At 33.6% G+C, this 26,739-nt stretch overlaps 2 protein-coding genes across 2 annotated transcripts in view; one reads left to right on the forward strand and one right to left on the reverse strand.

Moving 5' to 3' along the window:
- LOC145256411 (uncharacterized) overlaps positions 1 to 6,071 on the reverse strand; it is a 96,640-nt gene extending 90,569 nt beyond the window's left edge. The window contains exon 1 of the mRNA XM_080115278.1: positions 3,117 to 6,071. Coding sequence (XP_079971404.1) covers positions 3,117 to 4,977 — 1,861 coding nt within the window. The 5' untranslated portion in view covers positions 4,978 to 6,071. The remainder of the gene's footprint in view (positions 1 to 3,116) is intronic.
- Positions 1 to 26,739, forward strand: part of LOC145256408 (lipoxygenase homology domain-containing protein 1-like) — a 798,046-nt gene that overhangs the window by 333,836 nt on the left and 437,471 nt on the right. The window lies entirely within an intron of this gene.

Raw genomic sequence — 26,739 nt, forward strand, 5'->3', positions numbered from 1 at the left:
AACATAATCGCGTCTGTGTGGATATTCACCGTATTTACTAAATACATTTTTATTTCTACAAACATTTCTGGCTACACATGTGCAGACATGTTTCGGCTAAAAGCTACAACTGAGGCTTCGTTGGAGTAAATATTTAATAAAAAATCGAGTGAATGTTGTTTGGTCTGATAAACTTCAGCCATCCTAGATAAGCAACATTTCTATAAATCTCTACCTTAGAAAAAATACTTAGCTGTGCGCAAACATGTGTGTCTGTGTGTGTGTGTGTCTGTGTGTCTGTGTGTGTGTGTGTGTGCGCGCGCGCGCAAAATTTGTTGCTTTGATTCGGTTCCGGTTTTGAGAAGTTGTACGCAAGGTGAAAAACTACAGGTCACAATGTACTGTTGATCTACAAACTTACATCTACAAAATCTATGTCACCGATATCCCCTAAGCTCAGAATGCTCGTTCTAGTTAATCCCCCAAACAGAATAGTTTTGTAGTAGATTTTATGCTATGAAGATTAAAACCAATATATAATACTAAACCTTATATCGCTTATTTCAAAATCCATTACTTGATTTCGATTCTAGAAAATATTTAAAACTTAAGGCTTCAGTTAAAAGGGTTTGAAATTCAAGGAATCACTGCATGTCTCATGATTATGGATAAATTTATTATAGATCTGAAATATTTAAATTTTCAAATGGGAGATTGTGCCCATCTTATAACCCCTAAAATCCCTTTGAAATGAACTTTAAATGAACTGAAATTTGGAGAATATCTAAAACACTAATTTAAATTACACAAAAATCAGTTATCTGAATTTTCATGAAGGACTTCCACCCCCTCCTTGTACGCTTTGTATAAAACTAAATTAAACTAAATATCGCCATATTACCCCTATCAAATGTGTTTCAATATTGATAATGATCGGTTAATTAGTTTAGGAGTGAATTCTTTACATAGTAATATATAAACATATACACTATAAGTTTATAGATCTAATTGAATAAATGTGACATTTTTTCATCTCTTTGAACTTCATTAACATCAAAAGAGTTTTTGCTAAATTCAACGGTGCAACCATAAGTCTTTTGGATACAGTGTGTGTGTGTATATACATACATATATATATATATATATATATATATATATATATATATATATATATATATATATATATAGGGTGACCCCCAAAAAACAGAGGACATTCAATTGTTTTTTCTGGGCATTTTACAGTCAACGGAGAAAAAAAGGCCAAAGACCCTAGTGTTTTGATGTGATGTTTTGAATATAATAAACTAGTTATGGCCAAAGTTTCATTTCATTCGGACAAAACACTAAGAAACGGGGCCTAATTAGAGTTGGGACCCGTTTTTTGGGGAGGAGTCACCCTGTATATATATATATATATATATATATATATATATATATATATATATATATATATATATATATATATATTCGACTCCAAAATACACTCAAACATCACGTGGTCTTCTTAATTCGCATATTTATTTTATAAACAATTTCTGATAAGTTAATATTCTGTAATATACAATTGTAATTTTGAATTGTCATGTTTTCTTATATATATGCAATATTTTCGTCAATTGTAACAAGCATGATGTTGCTGGAAGGCCGAGAACAGATGCTATACTTTGATCTTAGCCCAAAATAATATTTTTATGGCTAGACATTTTTAAATGAACGAAAAAAATGATTTAATTTATTGTTGTGTTATCTTTTAATGTAGCATCCGTTTAAGACCGTCCTCCCAGGAATTACCTCCTCTTTTTTAAGGGGGTGAGTGGGATAATTTTTGTAGGTATTACATCCTCTTTGGGGGATTAAATTTGTATCTGTTCCGTTCTCATGAAACCCTCTTCTCAGGACGACCTTCTATTTTATGTGTGACGGGAGAGTAGTATAGTATCTGTTCTGTTCCCATGATATACTACCCAGGCACAGGCATAGTGATTCTCCGAGGTATTACTTCTTCTTTTGCAAAGCAGCATAGTTAGGTAGTGCACTATCTGCTCTGCTGCTATGATATGATTCTCCCATGCATTAACCCTCCAGTTGGGCGGTGGGGGGTTCATTTATCATAATACCGTTCTCGCAGTCATTATCTCCTCCTTTGCGAATCAGTGTTAGTAATATATGTTTACCATGATATCATTCTCCCAGGCTAACAAAAATATGCGACCGAAGTAAGGATATCTTTGCTAGTAGTAAATATATATATATATATATATATATATATATATATATATATATATATATATATATATATATTAAAATATAATGAAAAGTGAGATACAGAAACGTCTGTTTCATTCACGAAGTAAGTCAGTAATGTCTATCTCATCTCTCATTCTTTCTTACATATATATATATATATATATATATATATATATATATATATATATATATATATATATATATATATAAAGAAATCTGCATGTGTCAGGTATACATAAACAATAAATACGATTTATTTCATATATCATAAAACTTTCTTACCATAACGTTTTTGTGTTTTTAAATGGTAAAAAAAAATGATGAATTTATATATTCCTAAAATTAAACCTGTTCGTGTAAAGAATATACAATTTGAACGTAATCTTTTTTATAAGCTTTGACATACACATGATATTTACTTTTTTACCACCACAGGGAGATGTGGCACAGGTTGGGCTAAAAAAAAAATAACCTGAACAGACGGCAAGGGGGGCAAGGCCTATGCACCTCCTAAGACAGAACATAACCATACCTCATTCTAAGTAAAGGTTTCCTCACTAGTGAGACAGCCGACAGTCTCTGTTTGCTAAGGAACTATCCTCGCCTGACGAGCCTGTCATTTTGATTGAAAGGTGGGAAACTCGGACATCTACACAGATCAAAACTACTTGCCTAATTTATATTTAAAACGTTAACACCCTGTAATCAAATCAACAAGTCATTAAACAATGAAATAAACAGTTTTTTTAAAAATAAGGTAAGGGCCTACTGTGATAGAGATCAAATTTATAAGAGAGCAACCTAGGTGGGAAGTTGGGCAGTAAGATATTTGTTCACATTACATTTAATAGTAAATTATAATAAATAAGAAAGAATAAAATGACACAAACCTTCAACACGAGAAATTGATCGTTTTCCTAAGAAATATTTTCCGCTTCTTGGGGCGCCCACAAACTCACAATGATCGTCCCCGACACCTGTGCTATCTGCTATATCCATGTAATCTGTATACATATTATTACTCAGAAGAATTTTGTACTTTCCAGGGTGGCAAAGTATCACGCCAACATATTTTCCAACCCTATATTTGGTTTTCTTAATGTAACGTTTGCCCATACACATGGTCGAAATGTGAGTGTTCCACGTAAAGTTATATGGTGCCCAAGCTCCGGAGTTTAATAATACTTCCGTTCGGAACTGTAATAGTTCCTTCTTCATAGAGTTCATTTTAAGTGAAGTGGAGTTAAGGATTGTGTTCAGATGTTTAATGATGATGGCCTGTTTTTTCATTTCTTCACTTTGATTCATCGTGTGTGTTTTGAGAAGTTGCATGGTGAAATTAACATGCTGTATCTTCCCGAGGAGATTCCCTTTCATGATGGCGATACTCTCATTGTATTTTTGCAACTTCTCTGCCGTTGTATTGTCTGTTCCCTTTAAGTATTCAATAGCAGTGAACAGAATTCGAGAGATATTTGAAAACTGCAGTTTCATGCCATCATCAATGCTCTGGATTTTTCGCTCTACTACACCAATTGAATCGGCATGTTTTTCATGCGTCGTATTAAGAACTTGCTTCAAAGTGGTAATGAGTTCTTCAAGCATGTCAGATTCATCGGCAATTTCTTGCACTTTCGTATCAAGTGGCAGCAAGACGGTATCGATATATTCATAAAGGCTTGAGTTTAACTGGTGGCTTACTTTTATCGCGCTTATATTAGCTTGATGGACAACATTGTTCAGTTCGTGCTTCCATTCATCAAATTCTTGGATTTGCTTCATCATATAAGCCACTTTGGAATTCGTTTCATTAATAATCAGAATAAGAGAGAGAAACTTTTCTTGGAGTTTGAGTTTCATGGCTTCCGAGGTGGCAATTTGTTCCTCAAGCCTCTTGATCTTAACGCCAAAGTTTCGATCCGAATGTGCAAAGCTTAATTCCTCATACCTTCTTGTTAATTCCTTAATGTTCTTTTTCATGGATTTCAACTGAAGGGTTATCTCTTCAGAGCCATAATTAACAGTGTTACTATATTTCCGTGCTGATACAGGCTGTTCTGCTGATACGGGCTGTTCTGCTCTCACCCCTTCATCAATCACATGGATTCGGTTGGCTTCGGGTTGCAGATTCCTTCTCAGGGCTTCATTAAAATTGGAAGCATATTCTTTTAGTTGTTTGGTTACTTCTTTTGAGATGGTATTGTTTACATCCTTTAATGCATTCCCCATGTGCTTAGCAACCAAGACTTGAAGTTGTGGCACTTGTGTTGGTACTTCCACTCTGATTCTTGGAGACCGCGGATGATGTGGAGATGACTGATGGCCTTTACCATAATATTGAGAATATGAAGGCGACTCTGGTGCGGGTCTTTCTCGGGACATATCTTCCGTGGGTCGAACATTAAAACCAAGCAGACGATTAAGAGTCTCTTCGACATTAATTATCCGTTTCCGTAAATCTTCTCTGTCGCTATAGTTAACTTCATGGTCATCCATGGACTTCATCCGTAAGTCTTTCAAGTCTTTTCCCTGCTGCATTAAATCGTCATACATTCTGGACACTCTTTTTGCTATGTTAGCCGTGTTAGTGCAGGTACTTTTGATTTTATCCTTCGGTATTACAAGGCTGAGAACACAATTGTCGTGTGAACTTTCAGCAAGAGGCATCCGAGCCGTGACCAAACCCAACAGCAGCAGAAAAATCAAAATCATGATTGTTCTCCCCAAAATACCGAACGTCGAAACCTCCATATTTCTGGTTGACTTTGTGTCTTTCGGGTTTGAAATAAAAGTCAATCCCTTCTTTTATGTTCAATGTTGTTTTGCGTTATGAACAACACCTCCTGCTTCAAGTGAAGTCCGTTCTTATGCCTCCGCAGTAGTTTGATGGTCATTAATTAATGACATGATGGTTCTTAAACTGTGGTCTTCACTCCCTCTTTCAAAGTGGTCCTTAAACATAAAAGAGTGTGTGGAAGGGAAGAGAGAAAGAGAGAGAAAAGGAAATGAGAGAGGGAGAGAGGGAGGAAAGAAAACAGAAACTCTATATAAATGTATTGCCAACAATTTGGAGTAATTTAGGTCTTTTAGACTTCTTACTATTTGGAATCCCGGCTAAGTTGGATCTGGCCATATGCTTTCTTTGAATGTCATTGAGAAAAGTTGGTAAAATTTCAGCTCGTCCAACAACAAAAAGAAAAAAGAAAAGAAAGAAAATTTGCGTCTCTTCCTCCTTCGCCGTAGCGGCGTAGCACTCCGTTTGTTTGTTATTGTAGTTGTGTATTTCGTCGTTTTTTCGCGGTGTGTTTTTCTGTAGACATTATTAATCCACCTTGTTTTGTTCTTTTCTTTCTTTCTTTCTTTCTTTTTTATGCTGCCATGACCATCGTATCCCGTCTTTGGCAGTTGCTTAATCAAACCGGGAAGAGCCGTACGAGTTTTAAACAGAAAATACTATAAACGGACAGTCATGCCGAAAAAGCTCCCAATGCTTTTGTTGTTGTTATTACTCTGGCTCGGTCTAACTCTTCCTCCTCCTCTTCTTCCTCCGTTTTTTTTTTTTTTTTTTTTTTTGGCGATTCCTTTTTTTCCTCTTCTTCCTTCCCCACGCAGTCACATTAATGAGATGTCTTGCTTCCTTGACTTTTTTTTTTTTTTTGCGTGGTAGTGTTAGTAGTAAGTTGGTCGTCGTCGTCGTCGTCGTCGTCGTGTGTTACCGTATGTTGCACTCTTTAAGTGTAAGAGGAAGAGAGAGGATGGGCTTCCACGCGTTCCTAAACCAAGAGCACCGAATCTGATTGGTTTAATGATTGCAACCTCGGCCGGACGGGTTGGAGAAGAAGGAGGGTACTCGCTCACTCGATTAACCCCAAAAGCAGGTGGCACGATTCCTCGTTTTCGAAAAACTTATCCCCCCCCTCTTGCTTATTTATTTAGAAAAACTTTAAAAGAAATCACACCAATCGTCGCTTTAACGTTTGCAGATTCCTACCCACCCCTTCAAAATAAGATTCTGCCTTTTTTAAAACGATTACATGTGAACACTCTGAGAAACGTGATCAACATGAGAGAAAACATGGTCATTAGTCAAAACCGAAGGAACAATTATTTTAGAATTTAGGGTGGGGGATCAGTTTTGTATAAAAATTTAACACAAAATGATCTTTCATTTTCAATCTGTTAACTTTTTATGTCGATTAACTATTTTTTACCACTAACCATAAGTCTGACTGGCAACGTCGTAAAACTACACGTAATCGCCTAAAAATAGACCCCCTTTCTAAAAATGAGGGGTACCAAAGGGTATTAATCTATATTAATATTTTAAACTCATTACTTTTCAAACTTTCTTTTCATGTTAACCCAGCTTCGAAAATGAAACGTTTTATTTCCTTCTCTTGTCTAGGCACATTTTGACCAATATATCGAAAAAAATAAATTAAAAAATTCAGTTTATTTCTTTGAATTGAATGACTAAATTACGATTGTTTTAAAAAAGTATGTCATGCATATTATTTTAAAATGTTAATATTTACAGATAAATGTGTCATAAAAAATGTTTAAAAAACAAAAGTCTTTTTAAAAAAATGCTTATGCATTATAATTAAATATGCAAAATATGCACTTTAAGTACAAAAAAAAAACCCTATTACGTACTAACGTCTTATGTCGAAATTAATAAAAATTACGCAAAAATCATTGGGGAAAAATAATTACAAAAAAAAAATAAAAAAAATTTATCAACTAATACAATTTAGTCGGTTTCTTTTATTACAACCAATTTTTTTTATGACAAACTGACTTATCTTCCTTGTTTTCTGCTTTCCACGATTTCAAATTTATTAGAAAGTGGCGGATCGAGAATACATCTTAAAGCAATGTTTGTTTAAAAAATAGTTCTAGCAAATCATCTAATTGATCTATTTTCGTAAATTTGGTATTTTTTTTTAAATTTTGACATATGTCAATACGTAAAAATGTTTTTACTTAAAATTATTTTTTATCCAATTATATATGCTAATACCTACCTTGTCTTTTTAAAAGAGGTTTTCGTGTTTAAATTAAGAGAAAAAAACTCTTCCTTCGTAACGTTTTTATTTCAGTTAATAGTTTACTTCTTATTTAGTTGTTTCCCCACGAGGGCAAAGTTAGACACAAGTTGTTTTTTTTGTTTTTTGTTTTTTTTTTTCCAATTTATTAATATGGGAGAAATCTAATTCCTCCAAACAGGTATGGTTAGGAAGTCATTAGGTTTTAGGGGTGTGTTCATGACAGGTTTTTGTGAGATTTTAGGCACCGTTCATTAGAATAAAAATAAAATTTGCCTTAGTCTAGAAGGATTTCTCCTTCACTGAAAAAAAATGAAGTATAGTAAGTTTAATTTTGTGTGTGTGTGTGTGTGTGTGTGTGGTTTTCTTTATTTTTCTAGTTTTTACTTTTAATTTATTTTAGTAAAATAATTTTATCATATAAATATAACCATTTATTTTACTGTTTATTTTATTTGTATTTAATTTTTAAATAAATATTGCTAGAAAGAAAATGTTTCTTAAATTGTGTTAAACTCATCTGAAAAAAAAAATGGGGTTGGTGTAAAAATCGTTAGAAGCCAAATTACTTTCAGATAATTTCATTAGGCTGCCCCACAAGCCCAGACAAATTCCCTAAACTAAACTTTGAAAATTGCAAAATTAGTTACTTTTGTGTGCTTGTTATAATTCCATTTAAAACCAGTAAAATCGATTTACTCACGTTAATAGTCCAATCCATGATATGGTGAAACAGTGAAACACTCTCAGCTACCCCCCCCTCCAAAGAAAAGAAATTACGTAAAATGATGCTTCATTTCCGAGCCATTCTAGTTTTGGAGCTTTTTTTGATAGCAAGGTCGTAAAACCACATGTAATCGACGAAAAAGGTAGACAATAAATAAATAAATAAATAAATAAAAAAACGCCCAGAAATTATTTTCCAGGGTTAAAAAAAAAAAAATGTGACTTAATACCCTAAAACGCTAAATTAGGCCGAAACTTGGGGATCATTTCACGTAAAATTTATATATAAAACTCTAAATTTTAAAATGTGTGTGTGCGTTTCTTCTGTCATGTTTTTCAGAATACTTACATGTAATCGCCTAAAAAATAAAATAGAATAATTTCGTGGGGGAGGGGTATCTAAGAATATTGTACTTACAACAATATCATTTAGGTTTGATAAGTATGCTATTTTAAACTTACTAAACTGTAAATATTTGTGGAGGAAAGAGTAAAATATGGTCCAGTCCACAGTTCTAGTCGGTTTTATGAAATCATCCTCCCAGGCATTACTTTCTTTTATCCCTAGTCATTCGGAGAATCGCAGCAAATGTTGCAGTGCAACATTGTTGCACCTATCCAGAATGCACATTGCACCTCCCTCCACCCTTTTTGTGGGAAGCTGGGTTACTCATTGACCTCATGTGGTGAGAGCCAGGTAAATATATTGTGTTTAATGATGTTTGTGTTGATAATTTCCTCTGTTCTCATTTGAAAATGAATAAGGAAAGACCTTGCAACTTGAAAGATGATTGAAAACTGGGAACGAAACAAAGTTTGGGTTAGATTTTCAGGAACGAGTAACGGTACCTTCCTTTCCACTGACTTTTTTCTTTTGCTGATATTATTTTTAGGGGTATTAATGTTTTTTTGTTTTTTGTTTGTTTGTTTTTTTTTGTTCTTTTTTTGTTTTTTTGTTTGTTTTTTTTTGTTCTTTTTTGTTTTTTGTTGTTTTTTTTTTGGTTTTTTTTTTGTTTTTTCGTGCTTTTTTCTTCTTTATACCCGGCACGATCCCGCCCCTTTTTGAAAACTTCACCTTTTCATTTTTCTGTCTTGAATAAAATTGGACAATGCCCGTTTCATCAGGAGGGTTTTGTGTTAACAAGTTTTATTTTGAAGTTGTAAAGGTAAATGTCAAAAATAATTTTTTTTTTGTTTTTGTTTTATTTTCGCCTCAGTTTCAGTTCATCTGTCAGGATTTAAAAACCGATATGGTATAGTCAAGATTGTCTGCTGTTTTTGACTTCCGAATTTTGTTCTGCAGACGACGGCTACACGGAGACAAGCCAAATATAGTCCCTTCCCCATGTTAAGAATAACGTTATTATTTAGAAAAACATAAGAAAGGAGGCGTTTTTATTATAATTTTTTATTATTATAATTTTTATTGTGAACTTTCATCAAAGAATATATATAAATAAATTCATATGAGGATTTCTAATAAAAAAAATCATTTTAAAACAAAGACTATTTTTTTTATATAAATTGCATTTTGTTAAAAATTATTTTTTAAAGTAAATATATTTTTATTATAACATTTTATTTTAAAAAATCTAAATAAGAAAGACAAATGTAGTTGATTATTTGTTAAAAATGTTAAAATCTTATATTAACATAGTGACAGGCCGCGCTGGCTGACTGCGTTGTCCGGCTGTAAAATGGGCTTACATATGTTTTAATTCATGCAAATATTATTATAGAGCAAATTATTATATTATGCCCAATATATGTATACTAATAATTTCAAAAGTTTAAGAAAAAAAAAAAAAAAAGAAGAAGACTTTAGTGCCGCCAGCTGGAACCAAAACCAAAACATTCAGTGTTCACTGTTCCAGCCTTAGTCGTTATTTCGCGCTTTAGCCTTCATTGTTACCGTCTGAGCACCAGATGAATAATAAAAATAATAAAAATAAAAAAATGAAGCAACCTCAAGCTAAAAGTTTAATTACATATACGCAGAAGTTAGTCGATTTACACCTGCCAAATTAATTTTTTTTTTTTTTTACATTTTGACTCTTTAGCAGTTATTTTTACAGGCTAAAAACAAAATTGAAAGTGTTCCCGAGTTCTAAATACCCAAATATCAATTTTCAAGTCTGTAGACCAAATATTCAGAGAGGTGTTTGGTAGAGACGCGCGCACGCACAGACAGACAGACAGACAGACACACACACATACACACACAACGTCACTTTCATATATACTAGCAGTACCCGCTATCTGACGTTGCCCGCTTAAACCGTGCCCCCCACCTTAGAAAAAAAGTGAAGTACGGTTGTTGTTGTTGTTGTTGTTGTTGTTGTTGTTGTTGTTGTTGTTGTTGCTGCTGCTGCTGCTGCTGCTGCTGCTGCTGCTGCTCCTGTCCCCACCCCGAACCTCCTCATGTTACAAACGGTTTTCAGAATGGACACCCCCAACTCCTCATGGTAAGAACGGCTATCGGAATGTCAAAAATGGGTGGATAGAGGTGGTGTAGTAAGGGTATTGAGCAACCTCCAGCCGCAAAAATATATATATATATATATATATATATATATATATATATATATATATATATATATATATATCAGCGTGTGGAAACACCCTGTAAACAAATGAAGGGTTTTCGTTTCATTTCGATAATAAAATAAAACAAATAAAAAGGAATAATAAAAATAAAAAGGAATAAAAAAAACAAATAAAAAGGAAAACAAGACAAATAAAACTGTTGGAATTCAATAATAGAAAAAACTGAGAAAAATGGAGAAAAAAACACAAAAAGTTATATGTATTTATCGCAAAAAAGAGCATGGAAAAATATTTTTAAAAAAAAGCTAAAAACAGGAAAATAAAGAGGAAGCGAACGTAAAAAATCATATAAATAACCCTGTTTCAACCAAAAAGAAAGAAAAAAAAATCCGTTGCCTGTACACGAATGTTCAACCCATAGTTTACGACAGAGACGATGAAGACGTCATCGAAATAACATCTTATTTTATTCTATTTCAAGCAATTCAAGGAAGACTGCTAGACGTGCATGCATGGTTGCCGAAATAATAAAACAGATTTTCATAAAAATTTTACCATTACAAAAGTTTCAGATATTTTTTTTCATGCCAATTTGATTTTGTGTTTTCAACAAACAAAAGAAGTTCAGTTCTGTAATTTGACAATTTTTTACATCAACATCACCAGTCCAACATTTTTGCCAGCTTCATCTATGACTATCCAAGCCCATGTGCACAGAAGTAAACATCTGATGACTTACTATTTCGTACGCTTCATTTCTATACATGATGATTGCAACGTCTTGTCAGAGGAGTGCCACTCCCTCAGACACTAAAAGTCCATGAGCCCGAAAATGACTTTTTTTTAGTCTTGTCGGCGAATTTACACGCTCAAGCAGACATGACACTGAAGACGGTCATTGGTATACATACATATATATACATACACGCATACATAAATATATACACATATATACACATTCACACATATACACATACATATCTATAAACATACATACATACACAATACATAATATACATGCATACATACATACATACACATATGCATACATACACATATATACACACATATACAAATACAAACACACATATACATACATATATGCATACATATACATACACATATATGCACATATATATATACATACACATACATTTACATACACATACATACGCATACATATATATGCATTTATATGCATACATATATATGGATATATACACATACATATACATACATACACACACAAACATATATGCATAAAAACACATAAACATATATACACACATATACACAGATATACATACATATACATACACATATATATATACACATGCATACACGTACTTACATACATACACACATACATACACACACGGATACATATAATGATGGCAGATCAATTATTACATGCTTCCATCATTTCAGGCCTACACACATCACAACTTTTCCATCGCCACAGGACTATTTTTTATAGACAAATGCCTGAGGGAGTATCTACACAAAGATGATGTTACAAAGTTTTAGCTTTGTACGACAGCTAAATCTCTCTCTCTCTCGGTTCAAAATGTTGACATCCAGCAACAAGCAAGAGCAAGATAGCCAGCAACAAGTCAAACTGCAGACCAGTTTAATGCGGGTACTGGTCTCCTGCTTTATGGTTTTTCAAATCAGAGATTTGCTTCTCCTAGAGGGGTTGCTTTCACTACGACTTACGAGAACCCTCTCCACCCCACATATACATGGAAATAAACACATGCATGCACACATACATGCATACATACAGATGCACGCAAATATATATGCATGTACACGTACATGCAAACATACACACATAGAAGCACACATATACGCATATACATACATATGCATATACGCATACATGTAAAATACACATGAAGGAACGTTCCAAAAGTCATAAATCCTCAATGATCAGGACGACGATTATGGTGATGCGTACGATTAAATGAGTTTGACATGAATATAAAAATAAAAAACAATCCAATAAAAACAATTTGTAGAAGAGACAGTCACCCGTTGAAGTGTTTGTGCAACTTTACAAATGAATGGACGTCGAAATCAGACGAAAACAAAATCCAAACGATCAGCGTTTAAAGCGGCTGAACTTTTTTTTTTTAAATAAAACGTTTGTTTATAAGACTCACACTTCTGCTGTAGATAATGATGATGATGACAAATTTCACACATTATTTTACAAATAAATGGACGTAGGAATCAGACAAAAACAAAAATCCAACTGATCAGTATTAAAGACGCCTGGACTTTCTATACATAAGCCTTTGTTTACATACATAGCGATTGAGCTACAAACTAACACTAATCAACCATTCGCTGTTCCTTTTCCGACTATACTCTTATTTTTTCTTCCAGTAGCAATTTTTCTGTCAGCTTACACAAGACATCCATACTTCTTATTATACAGGCAAAATATTTACAACCATCTACCTTTACGATTTGTAATTGACGCATTCACACATTAGTCACACTAATGGTTTTGGGGGGGATTTTAATATTATAACCCAAACAAAGACGGTTCACATACATGTAATATTTGCTTTGTATTAATAAAACAGATTTTCATAAAAATTTTACCATTACAAAAGTTTCAGATATTTTTTTCATGCCAATTTGATTTTGTGTTTCCAACAAACAAAAGAAGTTCAGTTCTGTAATTTGACAATTTTTACATCAAACCCAGGTTTACACCTGGCACTGCTGCCATCGTATTTCGAGTTGCTCATGCGTTGCCTGTTCTTTCAACTAACAATTTACAAAAGAGAGTGTTTTCATTTTTACTTTTTAATAATGATAAAAAAAATACAGTCCAATTTTATTCCAAATGTGCTTATGTAGAATACGAACAATGATTCTTTGGACTATTTCATATTTTATTATTGTTATTATTATTATTATTATTATTATTATTATTATTATAACAACAACAACAACAACATATAGTTACATTTAATTGGAACATCATAGTACAGTATGTATTCCCCAATAAAGCAGCAACCGGATAAAAATACCAGTGTTTGATAGTGACCGCCCATGCAACAAAATGACAGTAACCACCTTAAAAGAGCAATGACCACCACACATAAAAGTGCCCGCCACTGGATAATTGTGCCTGCCATTTGAAGACAAACGATTTGCCTGCCAATACTCGCCAGTGCTGTGAAGTGATAGTAATCACTGCAAACAAACTTACACATTTTTCTTTCAGCTTAGACAAGACATCCATACTTCATATTATAAAGGCGAGATATTTTCAACCATCTATCTTTATTATTTGTAACTCATGCATTCACACATTAGCCAGTGCAGTCCAATGAAGCCCAATATTGGTCATGATCGATAATTGCAGAGGAACCCAATCTCAACCAGTAGACACAATTATCTACCTCAATTTTATTTTGGAGCAGTCTAATGGAGGCTGACACTGCTCGTGGCCACCAGTGATTGACATTGTTTGCCAGGAACTGACAGTGACAGTTGTAAAGACAGCCAAGGGCCATCAGTAAATGCCTCAATACAGCCTTAACTGCCAGTGATCATCACCCCCTTCCAATTGACGCTGATATTAATTAAGACTACCAGTGAGTTCTAGTTTTAAAGGCAGTTAGTGCTTACCAGGAAATGCAAGTAATTGCCCCAAATCAGCACTAATTGCCAGTTACCCACAATGATGGCAATCACAGCACATGGTTTCTGATAGCTGCCACTGCCAGACAATGCCAGACAGTGGAAGCCAGATGATTTAATTTGGCCATGTTATATTCCTAAATACTTAGGAAATAAAGACAAAGGTGAGTTACACCGAGTGGTATGTGTAATGGGGTTTATTTATAATACAGAAACGTAAGGCTGCTCGCCTAAGGTAAATAGAAGTACATAGTAACAAGTATGGGGAAGAAAGTCTGATAATCAACACGTAAGACTATCCGTTTTACTGCGACTGCTTGTCTGCCGCTGTCTGCCGCTGTCTGCCAAACAGTCCAATATATATATACAGTTTGTAACCGGTGTATAGCCAGTTATGTTCCTTCACAACACCTCCCCCTGAAGCTGAAATCTTCCTGATTTTAGCTTAAATACCTCTTCCTTTTAGGGTCAGGGCTTAATCTCCTGGTAACTTTTCTCTTTCTTGCGCTTTTCCTTCTGGTCAGCGTTACCCGGGGTAAAGGTTTCTGTCCAGCCCGTATGGTCGGTTCAGGCGAAATATTCATTGTTTGCGGTACACACGCTGGTTTTGGTATATCAAAAATATCGCACAATGTTTCCATTGGTGTCTCTTCCACATTTGGAGACAGTCTGGGACGTATTTGATTTCTGTGTCTTTTGCAGACAAAACTTAATCCTTGGATGGTATAGACCATGCTCCCAATCCTTTTTTTGATAATACCTTCAACCCACTGATTTCGTCCATTTTGAAAATTTTTGAAATATACATTTTCACCTGGGGAGAAGCACTTGGTATTAAGGTTTTCTTTTTTGAAAACTTTCTTTTTCTCTGGTAGCAGCCTACATTAGCTCAGCCGGGGAAGAATTGACATTATTATTAGGATTTGGTGTCACCCTGTAACTTGCTAAAAATGTTTGAATACATTGTTCGTCTGTGTCCGTAGTAAGATTTTTCTTAAGTGCCCTTTTAAACGTATCTACAAATTTTTCGGCCAACCCATTCGATCGTGGATGGTACACAGGTGTTGTCATATGTAGAATATTTAGTGAGTCACAGAATTCTTTGAATTCATGAGCAGTAAATGCTGTTCCATTATCGCTCACTAAGGTTTTTGGCACTCCAAAACGGCTAAAAATTTCATTAAGCGCACTCACAGTGTTTTTTGCTGTTGGATGTCTAAACTTAAATATTTCTGGCCATTTTGAAAAAGAATCTACAATAATCAAGTAAAAATAACCATTTATAGGTCCCGCATAATCAATATGCAGACGTGACCAGGGTAGGTCCGTCTTTGGCCATGGCGTCGTTTTTACTGGAGGATCTCGAGCTGCTAATTGACATCCTCTGCATGTCTTGACACATTTTTCAACTTCCTTGTCCATACCAGGCCAGTACACATATCCTCTCATAAGGGATTTCATTCTCGAAATGCCCGGATGCCCTGTATGAAATTCCTTCAGAATTTTCCTCTGTAACGTTAGTGGAATTACGATCCTCTCACCATACATGAGCACATCTTCACAGATGGAAAAAGGCGTTGTTTGATCTACCTTTTTTTTTTTTTTTATCCATCCCAATTGATTTTTCATTTTCTTAATGAAAATGTCATTTACTGCCTCTTTTTTTATTTTTTCGAAAGTTACCGGAAGTTCACGTATCATATTACACATTGAACTTGTACATTCACTTTCGTCTTTAAGCGCAGCAATTACCGTTTCTTCGAAACTTTCGCTTCTTTTAGGGATCAACCGTGATAATGCATCTGCGTGTCCTAACTTTTTTGAGGATACATGTTCCATCTTAAACTGATAGTTTAAGAGGGTTACAGCCCATCGCTGTAATCGATTCGCAGTATGTGTGGGAATGCCTTTCTTTGATCCAAATATGGTAAGTAGGGGTTTATGGTCGGTTTGCAAAATAAAAGATCGTCCATGGAAAAATCGATTGTACTTTGTAATTCCAAATATTATCGACAGCGCCTCTTTTTCAATTTGGCTGTAATTTTTCTCCGCTGCAACCAACGTTCTTGAAGCATGGGCGATAGCTTTTGTCCTACCATCCTCATACTTGTGAAGTAATACAGCGCCAACACCGTAATCACTGGCGTCCGTTGCTAGTATTAGTTCCTTTTCTGGATTGAAATGTGCCAATGCTAAGTCTGACAGTAGACATCTTTTGATATTTTGGAAAGCAGATTCACATTCCTTATTCCAGTTCCATTTAACACCCTTTTTCAGTAACTCGTTAAGAGGAGCTCTTAAATTATGTATGTTAGGGATGTAAATTGCATAGTATTGAACTAATCCCAAAAACGATTTTAATTTTGTCACTGAATCTGGAGCAGGCATCTTTTCAATTGCTTCAGTCCTTTGTGGATCCGGTCTTCGACCCTCTTTGTCGATTATTTGACCTAGATATTTAATTTTTTTCATAAAAAAATCGCATTTTTCTGGGCTCAATTTAAAACCAAATTCCTGTATTCTTTTGAATACTTCTTTTACATGCTTCTTATGATCTTGCAAATTTTCACTTTTAATTAGGATATCGTCAAGGTAGGCCATTGAAAATTCCAACCCTGCCAGCATCGTGTCCATAATTTGCTGGAAAATAGCAGGAGCAACCTTTAATCCAAAAGGAAGCCTCTTTAGCTTAAAAATGCCCTTATGAGTATTTATGCCTAAGTATTTGGAGCATTCATCGCTGATCTTAATTTGCAAGTAAGCATCTGAGAGGTCTATCTTAGAAAAAATTTTTCCTCCGTTAAGCTTAGAGAACAGATCTTCTGCGGACGGAAGGGGATAATTATGGTCCAATAGACAGTCATTTAAACCCGTTGAAAAATCTCCACAGACCCTTATTCTGTTATTTTTTTTCTTTACATACACGGTTGGACTTGCCCAATCTGTGTGGTTAACTTTTTCAATGACTTCCAGTTGTTGAAGTCTATCCAACTCTTTTTCGATTGCGTCCATCGCTGAAAAAGGCACATTCCTTTTAGGTTTGAATACTGGAGTGGCATTTTTCTTTAATTCAAATTTTGCCTCTGTCTTAATACAGAGTCCTAGTCCTTCGGCAAAAACATTGGGAAATTCAGTTTTCAAATCCTTCAGGAAGTCTTCCCTTTGGTTTGCTTTTTCTGCAGTTAAAACGTTACAAAACGAATTTATGGGTTTCTCCCATAAATTAAACAGGACAATCCAATCTACCCCAAACAGGCATGTATTCTTTCCTGGTACGACGTACACTTTGGATTTATGAGTCTGGTTAGCGAATGTCACTTTGCATTTTAATTCTCTCTTGAACTCTAATCTTTTGCCGCACACACTTCTCGCCGTCTTTCTGGTTTTCGTTAATTCAGGTCGACCTATCCTTTTCCATATATCTTCATTTATAATACTAATATCTGCACCGCTATCCAGAAGCAATGTAACCAGATGTCCATTTATCCGAACATCAACATATTTCCGTCTTTCGCAGCTTTTTTCTTTATTCATGCGAAGCGTATTTACATTATCGGTCCCTTGTCTTTTCTTCTGGGCACAGTATGTTCCCTTGTGACCTCTGAGACCACATTCATAACATATTTTGTTCCTAAACCAGCAGGTCTTATTGTTGTGTCTTAAACTACCACAACATTTACACTTTAGCTTTGGGTCTTTGTATCCTTTAAGGATCCTGTGTTCTTGGAACCTGGACTTTCTTGTGGTCCCTTGCCTTTTTACTTGCTGCACCTTAAAAATATTTTTCTCTTCAATGCGAGTGTTGTCTTTCTTTATGTTAATCAGACGTTGACACTCTTCAGTGACTTTTTGCAATGTTATGTTAGGATCCGCCTCCATAATTGTTAGGATCCGTGAACGTATATCTTTGTCCCTTGGTGCTGTGAGACCTTGTACAAAGATTAAACATTTAAATTGGTCTGCGGAAATTTCATTCAATTTAAATGATTCGCATAAACAGTTCACAGTGCAAGCATATTCTAGATAGTCTTCAGCTTCTGCCTTCTGAATGTTCAAACATTTGTATCTAGAGTGAAATAGGCTATCCCTTTTATCAAATATTTTCGACAAGGTACTAATTGTTTCCTCGAACGAAACCTCCTCCGGTTTTTTTGGTAGAATTAGATTTGCATACTTGGTGTTTTCATCAGTACCCAGTTTTTGTAGTAGCAGGGTAACTTTTTCCTCATCGGTCCAGTCTAAACATCTTTTCGTAAAAATTGTTTCGTATCTTCTGTAGTATGCAGGGAAAGTAACACCAGTATCCGGGGAGTAACGAAATTCCGTTAGTGAATTTGAAATACCCTCGGCAGAAAAATTAGTCTTCTTCCCGGTCGACGTTAGAATTAGCTTTTCTAAATTCTTTTGCTGTGTCGACATTTGTCGTTGTAGTATGTTTGTTTGTTCTTGTTGTGCCTCTAAAGTTTTTTGTGTTCTTTCTTGTTGTTGTTGCAGCTGTTGCTGTAGCTGTTGTTGTTGAATTTGTTGTTGTTGTTGTTGTTGCGCTAAAAATTGTTGAGTCATTTTTGTCTGTTCCTGGATGCTAAGGGCTAGAGCCTTAGTTAACTCTGCTAATTGTTCCATGTTAGCTTCTAGTACAAAAATGTCTTTTCGAATTCTACACAATAATTCCAAAGAAAAATCGTAAATTTACGTATATCGTAAATTAGTAGCAATATGCAGACACAACACGTTTCAACAAAGTTCATCCATAGTAATTCAACAGGCTTTGTAAAATAATTCTTTTTTTTTTTTTTTTTTTTTTTTTTTTCAACAACGTAAGTTCATACACAAAATATTTCTTACTTCCCACGACAAATAGTTCCAATTATTTATATAAAGGCAATAACAAACAATTAATTTCCCCCCCAAAAAAAAATATATGGCTGCCGTTCCCACGTGGCATAAAATGGTACAATAGTCGTTGTATTTATATTTTTTCTTTCGAAACTCGTAATCCTTTAGTGTAGTTTTGAATTCAACTTGCGACCATTTTTTTTTTTTTTTTTTTTTTTACTTGTCAAAATAAATATAAATTCCACTTTACCTTGAACATGTTTCTATAATTTCTTGTGAGTTCTTTACGAAGAAAAATCCGTACTTTTCGCTACTTTAGGTAGGAAAAATTTTTAAATTCATTGACGCACGTGGTCAAAAATCCTTGTATAGTTTGTTTTTTTTCATAAAACAAAAAATCCTTGCATTGTACACAGTCCTTGGTACGGTAATTTATCTCTGTTAAGAGAAAGAACATCCTTTCGTCGCCATTGTTATATTCCTAAATACTTAGGAAATAAAGACAAACGTGAGTTACACCGAGTGGTATGTGTAATGGGGTTTATTTATAATACAGAAACGTAAGGCTGCTCGCCTAAGGTAAATAGAAGTACATAGTAACAAGTATGGGGAAGAAAGTCTGATAATCAACACGTAAGACTATCCGTTTTACTGCGACTGCTTGTCTGCCGCTGTCTGCCGCTGTCTGCCAAACAGTCCAATATATATATATAGTTTGTAACCGGTGTATAGCCAGTTATGTTCCTTCACAACAGCCACCAATGCCCATTATTTTCCAAGGCTGACAGTGGACCCCACTAACAATCATAGTTTAATTTTTTTTTTGGGGGGGGGGTCATTTAGTTCTGACGTTATGATATACTTCCACTGGACAACATCGGTACATGCTAGTAATTTAATAAACTATTAAGTAACTGCTCATATCTTCAGTGTTCAGTATTTTCCAATTGAATACTCAACAGCTGGCTATTTAGGTTACTCTTAAAGTTTTGCTACAAACGAAAGACCCTACCCCTCCATGTACTTCTTCACTTTCCCATTCATTTATCCTTATTTATTTATTTTCATGTGCCTGTGTTTTGTGCTAATGTTTATTAGAATTGGTAAAAAATGGAGCGAGAGAAGTGGAAACTTTATCATTTTGTTAACCGTGTGCTGACTTTTTCCAACAATATCAATACAAATACCAAAATATGAACTTAAATTGCATTATATTCGTTCCCAGCACATGGTTGTATTTTAGCACAAAAAAAGGGATTTTAATTGCAGAGGTGTGACAGACGTAATAGAAAGTATATCATGTGACAGACATTTTTTTTTTTTTTGCTAAATATGGCTTCTTTAGGATGTTTTGGTTGGGTGTTGGTCCATTAATACTATAGGATTGGATACGTGTCAGTTCTGTAAGGATATGTTTCCTTTGGTGAATTTGTAGATTAACACTCTTGGTTAAATACCCCCCCCCCCCAAAAAAATGGTATTCTACTTTTTTAGGTGATTACGTGTGAATATACTGAAAAACTTTGTGGAAAGAAAACCTCCTTTTCAGAACAAAATTATTTAAGATTTAGAACGTAGAATCAGTTTCAAATATAAATTTAATATAAAATGACCCCCCCCCCATTTCCGCCCATTCTAACTTTAGAGCAGTTAATTATTTTTTTTTATTATTTACCTCAAGTCCAAGTGGCAAAGTAGCTACACATAATCACTGCAAGAAGTAGAAGTCCCACAAGAAAATTTATCTCCCATAGTAAAAAATATACAAATGGATAATTGCTATAAAAAGCTAAAATAACCTGGAATTGGGGAATAATTTACATTAAATTTTGATGTGAAATTCTAAAATTATTAATTTTTTGCCTTTCTGCCTAATTTTCAGATGTTCGCACGTAATCGCCTAAAAAAGTGGGATCTAATTTTCGTTGGGATTTAGCTTGGGGTACTAATCTATGATATTACATTTTTCTTTTTCTGACGAAACTTTGAAATAAAGGCCGTATCGTTTGTTTTAAGAGCAAGGTATGATTTTATAAAAAAAATTTTAACTGCAGATTAACCACGTCTAGAAGTAAAAGTTCAGAATATTTAACACTCGAATTTGTAAACCAAAACATAATTCATATCCAATGCATTACAATGAAATTCTCTACTAGATTTTAATGTTTATAAACATTTTATTTCTTCTATAAAATCTCTCTTTTCATCATAAAAAAGAGAGATTTATAAAAATAAAACGTTTATAAACGTTAAAATCTAGTTACGACCTATAATAGTGGCCAAAACTAGTAGACATTTTTCATTTTTAATGCGTTTAATATAAATTGTATGTTTCATTGTTATTCTTGTTTTTTTTTTGGGGGGGGTGTACAAGTTATCAATTGTTAACTATTCTGTACTTTTACCGATATTGAGCATTATTATTGGAAAAAGAATTAATTTTTAATGATCATGCACTGTTGAGGGGTCACTTTATTATCATACGTTCATCTCTATATTAATAAAATTGTGTGTCAGCGTTTCATATATGACAGACATTATTGTGTTTATTAATCCATTATTTATTGAAAGAAATGCAATAGTATAAAATTAAGCGAATTTTTTAAAGTTCCATTAAAAAAATAATTTAAATAAACAAGAATTTTAATTTAAAAGAATTTTTTTTTTGTATTTTCCTACTTAAGCCAAACTTTTTAATCTGTTGTAAAAATCTGATGTAAAATAAAGCTTGGATTACTTTGTAACTTTAAAAAAATTGAAAGAAATTTGAAAGCATTTAAACTGTCGAATAAAAAGTGCAGATCTGCTTGCATTTATTCACTTCATGCCATGATGCAACACAATGCAAGAGTGCCATCGCAAATGCAAGCAAATCTGCCTGCATCGAGTGCATACAACTAATTCACATCACTTATTTATAAACCTTGAGAAGTGCATCCCAACAACGGACGTTGCAGATTGACTTGCATGCATCAGCTGTAATAACTTTGCAGACACACTCACAAACTGAATTTTTAATGATTTAAAGAGACGAAACACAAAAGCTATTCTTTGTTTCACAAATTTATGCAAAAGAAAATTTTGTACACAAAATATTATTTTCTTAATAAATTGAGACAATATTTAATTTTTTTTTCTCTACATTTTTTTTTTTTTTTTTGCATCGGTTACATTTCACAACATTGTCATTAACACCTGTCCACGGAGAATTTATATCTCTGAACGGAAAGATGATTTTACAATAAAATAATGTGATAGACTTTTAAAGTCGAGAGCTTGTTCATTTTTTTAAATACATAATTTATTTTAGAAAAAAAAAAAAAAAAAAACATCGTTATTTGCTTTCCTAATTTCTATACTATAATTCAAATAGCAAATTATGTTTACAAAGTGCGAATATTTTTCTTTTTAAATTTTATTTCGTTTTAAATAGTTCCTTTCGTTTGAATGAGTCATTAGTTATTAGTTTTTCTCTTTATAAACATTGTATATTTTATTCATTATCAGTAGAATATTCTTTTGTGTATGGGATTTTGTGAACACATCTTCGAATGTAGTATTCAACAACAGCCAGATTAACCCGCAATAAATAAGACCAATCCACGAGAATATGCCTATAATAACTCTATCAGGACATAGGCTGGAATATAATCCCCCTGCTAGTGAGGAGTGAACTGTGCAGAGTACATATTAACTTACTCTGAATTTAATTTTTCTCACATATCACAGTTAGAAGAACTTTTTTTTTTTTTGTTTTACAAAGGAGTCACCACTTATCAAGGCCCGGGGGGCACTCGTGGATAAGGGGTAACGAGTGCATAGTGGTCAAGGGGAACATGAAATAGTCATCGTTAGTAGTGGAAATTTGGATTACTTAAGGAGATGGCTCATCAAGAATTTGTTTACGTTGGACTTGAAGATACTATACTGTACTCTATACTGTATACTTCAGGATCTTAATACATTTTGCATCTTTCTTTTATTAATTTACATGCCTCAACGAGTATATAAAACTGCTCGAATACTTTGCAGCATAATATATGAGAAGATATGTTTGTTTCTTATTTTGGAGGTTAAAATAAATATCTTAGCATCGAATGGATTTTGTTGTAGAATTAAAAAAACGAAATAAGCATTTTCCAGATTTTGTTTTTTTTTGTAATCACATGACTAATACCCTTCATGTTTACCAACGTGTATCTATGATGTAATTTTAGTGTGTATTAGTGCTGATGTCATTTTTTTTTTTTTTGCTAAATCGAGCATATATATATATATATATATATATATATATATGATGATGATGATGATTGCAACGTCTTGTCAGACGAGTGCCACTCCCTCAGACATTTAAAATCCATGAGCCCAAATGCCTGAGAGAGTATCTATACAAAGATGATGTTACAGAGTCTTAGCTTTGCACGACAGCTAAGTCTCTCTCTCGGTTCAAAATGTTGAGATCCAGCAACAAGCAAGAGCAAGATAGCCAGCAACAAATTAAACTGCAGACCAGCTTAATGCGGGTACTGGTCTTCTGCTTTATGGTTTTTTAAATCAGAGATTTGCTTCTCCTAGAAAGGTTGCCTTCACTATGGCTTACGGGAGCCCTCTCCACCCCAACACATATATACATACACACAAATATACACGGTGCTAGTGGGCGTTGACCCAGAAAAAGAGTTCATTCGCCCATATATATATATACATACATATATATACATATATACACATATATACACATATATACATACATATATATATACCTATATATGCACACACACACACACACACACACACACACACATATATATATATATATATATATATATATATATATATATATATATATAAACGTATTGCCATAATGATCGAATATGGTTAACGTAGTGTAATTCTTCAGTTTAAGAAATCATCCTTAGTAACTGGGTATTTATAATTGAGATTTCAGATCGGTTGAAAAATGGTGAAAAGTTCAGATCTGCTAAAAATGATGAAAAACTACAACAAAAATCTTCATCTAAAATAGTTTTAAAATTGAATTTTCTCTTTCATTTAGAAAACAGTAATTTTCTTTTTTCGAAATTGAAGCGACGTAAAAAATAATTTTGATGGGTAGTTTTGTTTTATGGCTTGTCAAACATAATTTAATGCCGAATAAAGTTGTCAAATGGAATCCTATGAGTACTATAATTATTTTTTATTCTTAGAAAACGTTCGTGTTATTTGAATTCTTCAGATTACTGTTCTTATCTTGAGTGCCATTTTCACAGCGTTTCAGTCGATGTAACTTTTGACCTTCTTCAGGTGTATCTTGTCGAACTCATGAATATTTCTGTCAAACTCGGGAATTTGGATGGAATTTCGAACAGAACCATTTATTTACTTCACGAGGGTAGCATGCTCTCGTTCCGTCAATCATGACTGGGTAGAGGTCCTAAATAATTCACAATTGTATTTTTCGGTCGCCTATACTGAGAATTGAACCTTCAACCTTCAGGAAAATATCACTTTTACAGTTGATTTTTCCAAGTACTCTAACAACTGTGCCACGAATCCTCGTAGTCCGTTTGTGAAAATGACACTCAAGATGAGAACTGTAGTCTGAAAAATCCAAATAATATAAATAACCAATCCTCATCTCAAAAATTCAGAAATATTAGAAAATGTTGCTCATAGAAAACATTAAAAAACACACACACACATATTATTCTTAGTAGGAAATTTCAGTGAAAGTGAAAACATCACTCTATTTAGAGCAAAAATAAAAAGAAGATTTTGAGTTTAAAAAAATCAGATTCAATAATATGGTTCGGAATGAATTTATAGATACATTACATGACCAGTTGACTGATTGGATCGAACATCTCCAACCTCCGGTCTAGTCAAAGTAAAGGCTGAAGTGGATTGTGGCAAGTCACCAGGTCATGGACTGCTTAGCCACCAGGATCCCATCCTAAGGCATCAGGGGTCGCCAACCACAACCTAAATGTGGTCCCGTGGGGGTTTAACTTTCTGCATAGAGTTGCAGTTGGTGAATTTATGGCCTCAGCGACAGAGCTAATAATTATGATGACACTGAATTTTTATAATGTACTTTGTAGTACATGATGTCATTAAGAAAAGTGGTGAAAATTTACATTTTTCCCCCACTTGGTAAAACTATTACTATGGTAATATTCACTTGTTTGCTAATTAATAATTAATATTAATTAGCATACTAATGAATCTTACATCTATTCAATAGCAAAAGTTATAGTGTTGTCAAATTAATTTGTTCTCTAAATTTTGATAAAGTTTCAAATGTAATAAAGTTGTGACAAGAAATGTAATTGCACTTACATTTATGGGAAATTATATTTCACATTTGTACTGTGTTATATCGAAGAGATTGATTTTGATATTCTGTATTCATTTTTGATTCAATGTGTTTGTTCGTTTTAACTATCATTTTATTCAAAATGATTGTGTTGTCTCACTAAAAGTTCATGTACAAATTTATTCTCTTTACGCATTTACCTCTTCTGTGCATTTCAAACATAATGCCCAATAAAAAAATAATACTTTATAAAAAAATTTACGTTTATGAATTTTTTAGATGAGGATAGATAATTTGTATTATTTCGATTGCTTGGACTACTATACTTATCTTGAGCATTATTTTCTGCGTTTTGGCTGATATAGCCTCTTACTTTCTTCGGGTGTATCTTATTGAACTTGGGAATCTTTCTGTTTAAGTGAATTTGGACCATAACCATTTATTTAATGATTTTGTTTCGACCGATATAACCTCCAACTTTTTTCAGGCATATCTTGTCGAACTCCAAATTAAATTAATGATTCTGTTCACAATTCTGTGCAGATTCCCGAATCTGACAGAAAGAGTCCTGACACAGAAACATTATGAAATTAACACTCAAAATGAGAAGAGTAGTCTAAAGAACCAAATTATATAAAAAAAATAAACTGTTGAACAATTTAACATAGTGTTATTTTTCCAAACAATATTTAATTTCAACTGTGTTATATTTATGTTTAAAAGAAATGCTTCAGGTTATTTTTGTCTCAGTTCAATTTGCTAATTTTAATCAAAATGTTACCTAATAGTTGTGAACACCCTCTCCATTAACTACATTTCCTACAGAAGAAAAAATATATAAATTTTTAGAAAGGTATAAATGCCTAACAAAAATTCAACACATCTATTACTAATGGATATTTGGTGTCTGTCCATTTCAAACTGAACCTCTACTAATATTCTTATTAATATTATACTAATATGTACCATCTTTTAATGCTCAATTCGATTTCAGACTGATACACTATTTTACTATGCTTAATTGAGAAATAAGTAATATATTTGTTCTGTTATCAGGAAACCAACCAATCTAAGCATTACCTCCTTCTCTAGGGAGATAGCCTAGTAATCTGTTATGTTGTCATTATAACATATTCTCAGGCATTACGGCCTACTTTGTTGGGGTAGCATACGCTAATAAGAATTTGTCACAATCGGCTGTTTATTAGCAAACACAACACTTACATTAATGTATATTTTCATATGTAATAGCAAAAATAAGTGGCCGGATAGACAATAAAAGTGCCAATACAAATAAAAGAAAAAAATCCTTATCAACTCTAAAGAAATTTGAACAGTGTTCACCCACAAAAGCAACTAATTTCATTATGACGCCAT

The sequence above is a fragment of the Euprymna scolopes genome, chromosome 32 (assembly GCF_053919585.1).
Source record: "Euprymna scolopes isolate OS-2025 chromosome 32, ASM5391958v1, whole genome shotgun sequence".
NCBI classification, from domain to species: Eukaryota; Metazoa; Mollusca; class Cephalopoda; order Sepiida; family Sepiolidae; genus Euprymna; species Euprymna scolopes.